Source organism: Natrix helvetica (genome assembly GCF_964273705.1).
Source record: "Natrix helvetica genome assembly, chromosome: 10".
NCBI classification, from domain to species: Eukaryota; Metazoa; Chordata; class Lepidosauria; order Squamata; family Natricidae; genus Natrix; species Natrix helvetica.
Genome location: NC_138561.1, coordinates 22,886,214 through 22,895,367, shown reverse-complemented (window position 1 = coordinate 22,895,367; position 9,154 = coordinate 22,886,214). Strand labels below are relative to the sequence as shown.

The window sequence follows — 9,154 nt, the reverse complement described above, 5'->3', positions numbered from 1 at the left end:
ACCTGTAGGAGTTTGGCTAAAGCGAAACCTCTGCCGCCTGGAAAGGACGCAGCTCCTCCTGCAGGGAAGGAAACCAAGGGCCCGCGCGTGCGTGCGTGCGTGCGTGCGTGCGTGGGGGGGAGGTTGAGGGGAGCCTCTCCCCAAATCTGGCCGCGCCTCTCGCTCCTGATCCCACCGACCGATCCTTTCGGCCTCAAAGGGCCCCTGCGCTTCTTCTCCCCCCCCCCCACTTCTGCCCGGCACTGCCAGCCGAGAGCCTCCGCCGCCCTCCCGACTGCGGCCGGGCCTCCTGTGGGGCGACCGCCGCTGCAGCGCCTCGCACACCGGCCGCGGGCCGCGATGCGTCGAACTACGCAGGCGTGGGAGCAGGCCTTCCCAGAACTGGAAAAGCAGCCCAGCGAGCATCCCAGCACGAGGCCTTCGGTTCCGCCTCTACTCCCCCACCCCACTTCATTGGAGGCGCTCCAACCTGGCGCCCTTCGTGAGCGTTAGCTTTTAACTGGCTAGCCGGCCGTTAACGGGAGTTTGGAGCCATCCCTTCTGGGGGCAACTGGGATTCTCCAAGCTGCTGCGAGGACGAAAGAGGATCATAGGCTTCATTCTTTTCTGGGGCAGTTTTATTGGAGTTGGGGGTGAGGGGGGGAGCGCAAAATCAAGACAAACTTGCTCCTCGGCCCTCCTTCTTTTTAGTGGAATATAAATTTGTCTCCTTTTTCCCCAGGAGACATCATGGACCAAGTGTCTACACATTTCCTCTTTCTTCTGAACTAGGGTGCATAACCTCCCAGGAATCTCCAGGAACAAAACCTGGTGGGCTAAATGCAGGCCTCAATCAGGATGTTCTCGTCTCCCTATAATATGTCAATGTCAGAACCCCAAATGACCCAAATTTATGCAAGGGAAGAGGTGCCGCAGGTCATGCTGGCCATCACCCGTGGCTTGGCTGAAAGAGTAGATGAGGCAGCAGTGAGAAGGCTCACAACCAAGGCTACGTTTAGGCCCTGAGACTTGCATGGAAGATGCTGCTGCCCCCATGTCCTCCCTGCTGGCTGTCAGAGGACGCAAGAGTTGGAACTGTACCTAAAACTGGATTTTTTTTTCAGTTAACCACTTTTAGAGAATGAAATATAAACATCTCTTTGGAGAGAAGAGAAACAACACCGAAAGCAGCCTACAACCACATCAGACTTTAATATTTATGCTTAGCTTTATTTAAAGTGATTTTAGTGCTTGTGATAAATTACTGTGGTATAAAGAGTCCCATAGTCTCTCTTCATGGCTGCAGAGACTATTCTACAGTACATCCAGTCTTGGCAATTGCCGCCATCTTGGGCTAAGGGGAGGGGAAAGGAAAACCAAGCCTTTCCGGGTCAAAGGAACAACTTCCCAAATGCCTCCATTTCTACAGCCTGCCCAGCGGCAGCCATTGCCTTTGCTGAACTATCACCGCCTGTAAAGAAGCCAGAACAGCTGGACTCTGTGCCAGCCAAGCAGGGATGAGATTGCCCAGTTACTGAGGGGAGGTGGCGACCATTTCCCATAAACTCATCTGGCAGCCACTGCTCCACCTCTGCCAGCTGCAGCCAAGACTAAACTCCCTCAGATTTGGAAACTCAAGGAGAACCTTGACATCTGTCCAGAGGTGGAAGGGCAGCATCCTTCTCCAGCTTCGGCGTGGCATCCCCACCTCACCCTCCTCTGGCAGGCCTCTTTCCTCACCAGCCTGAGCTTCTTCCCTTCAAGAAGGACAGGTAAGTCACAGGCAAGCTGGGAACTCCGTGGTTCTGCTGTGATCCCCTCCATTTCAGAGAAGTCACTCTTAGGCCTGCAGCTCCATGTTGAGCAACGACTCCTTTCTGAGACTGAGTCGAGCGCACTTGGGGCATGTTGTGGAGTTGTCGTAGAAGCAGTCCCTGGGAGAGGAAAGACAAAGGGCCCGTTAGCTTCCTTCGTCTGGAGGGGCCACCGGCCCTCTCTTGTTCAGCACTAGAGGCGGCAGGTAGTCCCAAATGCCTTTACTCACCTGTGGAAGACGGCCGAACAGTCTGTGCACATTGAGGTGTGGCTGTCAAAGGGGAAGAGTACATCTCCCTCCTTGCAGAGCTCACACACAAAGCCTTTTGCTTGGCACCGCTGCGACAAGGGAAAAGGGAAGCTGGTGAGTCATGGTGCCAATCCAAGCCCCTCCATGGACGTGCCCTTCACACAACTACCAAACTTGTGCTGCCAAATACCTGCAACCCTCATATAGACAGACATAGAAAGGGGGGGGGGGGATTTTCCAATATAAAATATTATAGAGGAAAGTAAAGCTCAACATGACAGAGATATTTTTAGAGAGTTTCTTGAAGTGTGCAAGTGTGACTGTGATGCACCTCCTCTTCTTATGCGCCACTGAACCTGGGAAACTCCACCTGAACCTCTTCTTGAAGTTACCTTATAGTTCTGGACTTTAAAACATATCTTGGAGCCCTTTATTAGGCAACAGCTCCTGCACGTTTCCACCAAGATCATCCTTCTTTCTACGCCGGCTTATTTTTATTTTTACTCTAAAATAAGTAAATAAGTAAAATACTCCTGCAGCAACTGGCAGTGAGGACGCGGCCTCTAAGGGCCTCCTTGCACCTCTCTTGGGCTGCTGTTTCCCAGCCAGCCAGCCAGCCAGCCAGCCTCACCTCACAGTCCAGTTTGATGTGCTTGGCAAAGAGTGTGTGGATCTCCGTCAGGGAGCAGCTGAGCCGCCCAGCGTTGATATCCATCAGGTCTTGCAGGGAGTACATCTCGTCATTCTCCACAAAGTGCTGCCGGTGCTGCAGCTGGAGGGAGGCACAAGGCTTCAGTCTGCCTGCCCAGGGGTGGGGGGTGGGTGCGGGGGGGGGAGAGCGAAGGCTGAGAATGGGAAGGGAGCTCACAGCCTTAGCCAGACGGTCTTTCCACACCCTCCCCCACCTAGGAAAGTAAAAACCCCAATCCAACCGCCCACCTGCCCCATGCTTTGAAGAGGCCCGGGGGCCCCGGTTGGGCAGCTGCTTTCTCTGACCTGGAGCAGCAGCCGAGCTTCCATGGCCTCCTTGCAGGTGACGAAGTAGGGCTTCATGAGAAGGATGTCCTGGCGCAGTTTCTGAAGGGGGAGACCCGATGGAGAAGCGGTTGCTCAACCCACACTCTGGTTCCAGGTGAGAAGAGCAGCTCAGGAGACGATGCTTTAGAATCCACGGAGGCCTTCTAGCCCCACTTCCAGCCCTCCAGATACTCACCCGGATCTCCACCAGCTCCTCAACGTAATTGAAGAGAAGAGGGTTGGTCTCCCGCAATTTGAGGACCGGCCGGGACACCATTAGCACCAAGTAGCGCATGCTACACCGAGAGACCTGAAAATCGCATTGGCCTCCTGAAGCAGACAGTAGCCCCGCACTGCAGGGAAGGTCTGCGACTAAGTAGGGCATCAGAGGAGGTCCGGCCTGCCCCCCTCTCCGATGAACTGAGAGCTCTGTGTGGGATGTGATCTGGGCAGGGCACGACTCCTCTCTCCCTCCCCTGGATGATGGGGCCCCATAGAAAGTGTCCTCACTCACCTAGGGAGGCGGACGGTAAGCCCCCAGCCCACGGATGCCTGGCGAGACCCATTTGCATTTCACTCAAGTGCAAGACCCAGGCTCTCCCCCAGGAAGGGGGGCCCTGCTTGGTTTGTCCCCTGCCCTGCAAAGCTGCTCTCATCCCATCCCTCCTGCTCTGCCCACGGGGTCCAGGCAGCTCGTTTTCTCCCACCAGCTGCCCCCCAGTTTGGTCTGGACGTATGACCTCAGCTGGCTATCATGTCAGGGGATGATGGAAATTGTGGCTCAACACAACTGAAGGACACCTGCTTGTCCTTCAGACTGGTTCTTTTTCTGGCCCACAGCCGTGACACGGGCGCATTCCATTCCCAACCGCAGGCTGCGTGTGGGAGCGCTCCTCCACTTTGATCCTTCCTAAAGCAGCTGCTGTACCCCACATGCCGCTTACCTTGCGGGGCTCAAAGTCCCAGTTGTGGATGACCCTGGCGGGGATGACAGCTTGGTCATTCCAGTGGCAGCTGCTGCAGTAATAGAGGCCTGTGTAGTCACACTGACGAGCCTCACCTGGGATCCCACCTGTGGCCGGAAGAGTGGAAGTCAGGGGAGCAGGGAGTCCTTGTGAAGCTGGGTAGGTCCCCGTCGCTGGGACAATAAAGAGCCACCTTATTGTGGGGTCTTCCCCTCCCCTCCAGGATAACGCCCTCCAGATAGCCGGAGTGAGAGAGGGGAGCCCAAAAGTCACATCTGCTGGCCAGACCCAAATGGCTGGAAATGGCCCTTCCTGAGCAAGGCCTCCTGGCAAGCGAAGCAGGAGCTCCACCCGGGGCAGCTTCCGATTCAGTCCCCCTCCTCCTTGCTTACGGAGAGAGATGGGTGCCCGGCATTCGGCACAGCGGTAGTCCTGGCTGTCCAGGCCCGTCTCCGGGCAGATGCTCAGCTCGTACTCGGCCTGGTGGCTGACCTTGGAGCGCACGCATGGCTTGGTGATGAGGTCCAGGCACTTGCTATGGCAGCGATAGGAGCAGCCTGGAAGGAGGGGGAAGGAAGTGCAGGCTGACCTGAACCCAGAGCCCAGTCTGTGGGCAGGCCGGCCGGCAGGCCGGTGCTCGTCCTTGCCAGAATCAGGCTCTGTAGCAAGGCAGGGTAGGAGGGATGCTCACCTGTGCAGGTGTACCAGGTCTGGAGCAGCCCCCAGATGACGGTGCTGCACTTGTCACAGGTCTGCTTCACTCCCTTGCTCTTCTCCTTGTAGAAGCGGTGCTCCAGGATCACCCGGATGTTGGGCTCATCCTCACTGGGGTCCTGGGGGGGGAGGAGGAGGGGGAAGCAGGGGGGGTTACAATCCTTTGGCCTCTGAGCCAAAAGCCCCCTGGGGCCATTCAGCTGAAGGGGCGGGAGGGGAAGCCCCGCCCTCTCCTTGGAATGCTGCAAGGCCTCCCAAGAATCCAGGCGTTTGGGAACCTCTGATGGAGCAAGTGCAGCCCATCACCCATCCTCGGCTGCAGCTGAGGACCCCCCCCCCCCCGGCCTGTTCCGCACCTTCAACTCCTGGAGCCGCAGCCGCAGGTGGATGAGCCGCACCACGGCATCCTTCTGCTTCTCGGAGTTATCGGGCAGCTCCAGGATCCGCTGCTTCCATTCTTCGATGGCCTGCCGCAGCTGCTCCACATCCGAGGCCAGGAACAGGCCCTGCAGGAGAAGAGCCACCGCCCGGCAGAGGGGCGTCCAGCCTGTGCCAAAAGCTCCTGGCCGGCAGATGCTTCCCAGTATATCCTCTCCCACCCACCCTAAAAGGCTGCCTTCTTACCACTGGGCGCGAGAAATGGTCCTCGGCCAAGCCCAGATCCATGGCGCGCTCTGAGCAAGGGAACACTGGCTCCTCCGGAGACAATCCCAGATTCACATCTACATTGGGGGGAGGGGGGGGAAGCAGTCGAACCTTCAGACAAGCCTGCTCAACACGCAGAGCCTTGCCAGGAGAGCTCGGCCTCGGACAGGGCAGAAGAACAGAGAATCCCGCAATCTTTGTCCACCTGGGCTCCCTGGGACTGGTCTGCTAGAGCCAAAGGTCACTGCTGCCTTCTTTCGGAAGTCTGAAGCCCCCCAGCCTTGGCAAAACTAGCAGCTGGTCAGCTTCATCCACCTCTGACCGGAACCACCCATCCCAAGGCCGGTCCCAGTGGACAGATCCAATTCAAGGGCAGGAAGTGGCCAAAGATGTCACGTTGGAAAACGGGAGGGCCCATTTCTCTACTCAGCCCGTGGCAAAGTGGGACAGCAGCCATCTGGGGCTCCGCTTCAGAAATTAAGCAGCTTTGGGATTTTCAGGCAGAGCCGATCTCCTGTCCCAGCAGCTGGATATGGGCTTGGAGCCACCCACAAGGCTGACGTTGATGGGGAGCCCTTGGCCAGGGAGACCCTGCCCTCACGTTTCCAAAGGGTATGGATCCAGTCTTCAGGGAAAAGGATGTAAAGTACACATGGATCCAGACTAGTTCCAGTCTAGATCCAGTGGTGCCAAATCCTTCCCAGGGAGAAAACGTGGCAGGGGACAGCTCACCTTTCTGAGGAAAATCCTCTCCGACCCCGGCTGTCTTCTGCTCCTGCCGATTCTGCAGCGGGGCCTTGTCGAACGGGTTGAGGTGGCCCTGCCGGAAACGTGCCAGCTTCTCATCATATTCCATAGCAGTCCAACCTGCTGGGAGCCAAGGCCAGGGGGAAGAGCCTGAGCCACCATCCAAGCATGCTTCACCCAGGGTCGGGGTCTCAGCCTTCCAAAAGCCACTGGAGTGTTTCCGCTTCCCAGCAGCTCCTCCCAGCCTCTCAAGGCTTGTTGACATCCTGGGAGGCAGAAAAGCTGGTTCTGCCAGCTCAGACGGTCCCCATGTGCTTTGCAGAGCCACAAACACACCTGGCGGGACAGCTGAGAGCGCCTTCTGGAGCAACACGGTTGCTGCCAGTCATGTCCTAGGAACGAGCAAGAATTCCAGAAGGAAACCTTGCAAGAAAACCACCAAGCTCAGAGAGCACCAAGGACTCCACACTTCCAGAAAGGGCGGGGCTGCCGAATCCCCCCCCCCTCCTCCTGATCTACCAGGATCATCGCTTCCACAGTTCAGAGCTATTGGCAGTTTGGGGTGCAGAATCTTTGAACCCCAATTTCAGTGTCCTGTGATCTTCAACTTTGGGAACAGTGCAAAGTCACAGCCTCCTCCAGGCAAAGAATGCTGAGCTTCCTTGCAGATTTAGGGAGCTGCAGGCTGAGGGCAGACAAAAAAGGGAAGGGAGCTGAATGAGTCTGTAGCCAACACAGCAGGAAGGTCCCTTGGGGTCCCTGAACAGCACACGAGGCAGAGGAAAAGGGGGGGGGGAGGCGCTATGCTCCTGTGACGCTGACCCCATTACTCTCTCTATGGGGAGGGGCTCTGACAAAGGACTCCAACCCACCACCTTTCCACGTTCTTGGTGTTTCACTCTTGGTCTGCCTCGTTTCCTCAGCAGGATTTAAAATGACATCATCCAGAGCACCCCTGCTCTGCTGAGCCTATCAGCTGGGTGGATCCTCACCCAGGAAAGTCTGCCTGATGATGATGATGATGATGATGATGGTATAGCTTTTATCCCCCCCCCCACACACACACACACAGACTGGGGAGGGGGGCACAGACGATGGAAGGGGTAGCACCCCTGTTTCCACCCAGTGTCTGCTGAATAACTTTACAGGGAAGCCACTGTCAGCTCAGCATGAACCTGAGTTTTTAACCAGCAGACTCCAAGAATGCCATAAAAGAGAATTAGAATTAAACATGGAAAAATCTTTTGCTGAAATTCTTGAATTTGGTATAAAATCACCACTTGGAGAGCCCGGGACTTAAAACCATTAAAAATAAGGAGGCTAAGCCTGAATCGCTACCGAATATAATGCTGATCTTTGAACCGTAGCTGTTTCATTGGCCAGAAGCAGAAGGCAAAAGGCTACCTTTTCCGCATCACCCAAAGACAAAAGCAAAGCGACCCTCTAAGGCTCAGCTGCTGGACTCCGCTCAGGGGAATCCGCCAGTCTCTCTTTCCAGAGCTCCGGGAGAAGCGGTCTCCCCCCCCCCCCCCCGTCCTCGTCCTGGCCCCTGTAGACCGGAGGAGCCCCGAAGGCTTTCAGGCGATACGTCGGCCTGCTTTCGCCACCGCCCGAACGGCCAAGCAAGGGCCCGGAGTCGGCTCCCCAAAGCAGGCCCCTAGCACACCCCACGGAGGCAGCCCAAGCAGGCCACGGGCCGAAGGGCGGGAGCGGCTGACTTCTCTCCGTGGGAAGCCCGAGGCAAGGGGACCGGGGGCGGAGGGGGGCTTTGCACGGCCACGGGCACCGGTTCAGGGAAAGCGCCCGATGCCCGCCTGCATTGGACCGGGTGGCTTCGCTCCTGGGGGCTTGCGGCGGCTTTGCTACTGGGACGAGGCCGCCGGGCGATCCGACCTCGGAGTGGAGGCAGCTGACTGCGCCCAACCGGAGGCCGCTGGATGCAGAGAGCCCCCCCGCCCTGAAGGCAGTCCGTGGCGGCCACGGGAGGGGCCCCCTCTGTGCCCGCGGCCGACCGCTGCCAGGCCCGGGAGCCGCGGGAGCCCCGCCGCAAAGGCCACGACCGGGGGGAGCTGCCCTTACCTGCGCGCCCATGGGGATCGGAGGGGCCCGGCCCGGCCCGGTCGGCTGGCCCGGACGCGCCGCTTCCTCCGCTCGCTACATTGTAGCCCGCCGCCCGCTCAGCCCAGCGCGTCCGGAGCGCCCGCGCCGCCCGCTGCTGCCCCCGCGCGGTCGGAGGAGCGCAGCCCATCGCCGGACCCCTCACGCCGCCTCTCCCCCCCCCCCGCTGCTGAAGAGGAAGCCCCCCCCTTTTTTTCTGCACAGGATGAACCAATGGCCCCGAGTGGCCCATCAGAGCCCGTCAGTAAGGAGGCCACCGATGGCTGCGCCTGAGGGGGGCTCTCAGCTTTGGTGTCCTGGTGGCCAAGCGGGTGGCTGCCTTTGACTCCCAGCCGGCCTTGCTTGGGCCGAAGTTGGCTTCTCCAAGGACTGAGAGCCACTGACGGCCTCCTCTAGCCAGCCCGCCCCAGTCCAAGGTCTGGAAGGAAGGAAAAGCTCCCTTTGGGGAGCCTGGAGTTTGTTTTCTCAGGCAAATGTTCTAGTAGTTGAAGCATAACCGCCATCCACCCATTCGCTTGAAGAGAATTGGGAGAATCGTCCTCCTCACGGCCGGTTCAGCTCAAAGAAGAAAAGAAGAAAACTGCCTTCTGAGCATTCCCCGTGTTCCTGGTGAATATGCAGTCCTTGATGGGGGTGCAGCTGCCTCTTTGAGAACAGGCTGGCAGTGGCACAAGGCCTGCAGCACGCACGCACACTCTTTGCAACCCAATTCAAAAGCTGGGTTGACTGTCGGGGCGGGCGGGTGGGTGGGGTGGGGGGTGGTAGAGTTAGGAGCTCCTCTGATGACTAAAGACTTTTCCTTTGTTTTCATTCAGGCAGGGCCTGGAGTCTCGCGTTATGGGTGGAGAAAGGCTTTACAGGGAGGAGGGGGTGGTTGTGACCACACCACTTAAGCCCCGCCTCT

The 9,154-nt window shown here is 58.1% G+C and overlaps 1 protein-coding gene across 2 annotated transcripts; it reads right to left on the bottom strand.

The window, feature by feature from the left end:
* Positions 1 to 1,188: 1,188 nt before the first annotated feature.
* Positions 1,189 to 8,385, bottom strand: DEF8 (differentially expressed in FDCP 8 homolog). Of its 2 annotated transcripts, none has more exons than XM_081963415.1 (12): positions 8,212 to 8,385; positions 6,118 to 6,252; positions 5,365 to 5,462; positions 5,097 to 5,246; positions 4,718 to 4,859; positions 4,419 to 4,583; positions 4,006 to 4,133; positions 3,258 to 3,371; positions 3,041 to 3,121; positions 2,676 to 2,816; positions 2,024 to 2,133; positions 1,189 to 1,913 (listed from the first exon to the last, which is right to left on the bottom strand). In XM_081963415.1, the coding sequence occupies exons 1-12, from the start codon at positions 8,378 to 8,380 to the stop codon at positions 1,820 to 1,822; spliced, it is 1,527 nt and encodes a 508-aa protein (XP_081819541.1). In that variant the 5' UTR covers positions 8,381 to 8,385; the 3' UTR covers positions 1,189 to 1,819. The 2 variants fall into 2 exon arrangements, with proteins under 2 accessions (XP_081819541.1, XP_081819540.1); XM_081963414.1 differs by having other exon boundaries at positions 6,118 to 6,255; positions 8,212 to 8,384.
* Positions 8,386 to 9,154: the final 769 nt, after the last annotated feature.

Coding starts and splice junctions, on each gene's coding strand:
- DEF8 (XM_081963414.1), bottom strand. CDS start 8,380: ATGGGCTGCGCTCCTCCGACCGCGCGGGGGCAGCAGCGGGCGGCGCGG. Junction 6,256..8,211: donor CGATCCCCATGGGCGCGCAG/GTAAGGGCAGCT, acceptor CTTGGCTCCCAG/CAGGTTGGACTGCTATGGAA. Junction 4,584..4,717: donor GACCTGGTACACCTGCACAG/GTGAGCATCCCT, acceptor CCCTCCTTCCAG/GCTGCTCCTATCGCTGCCAT.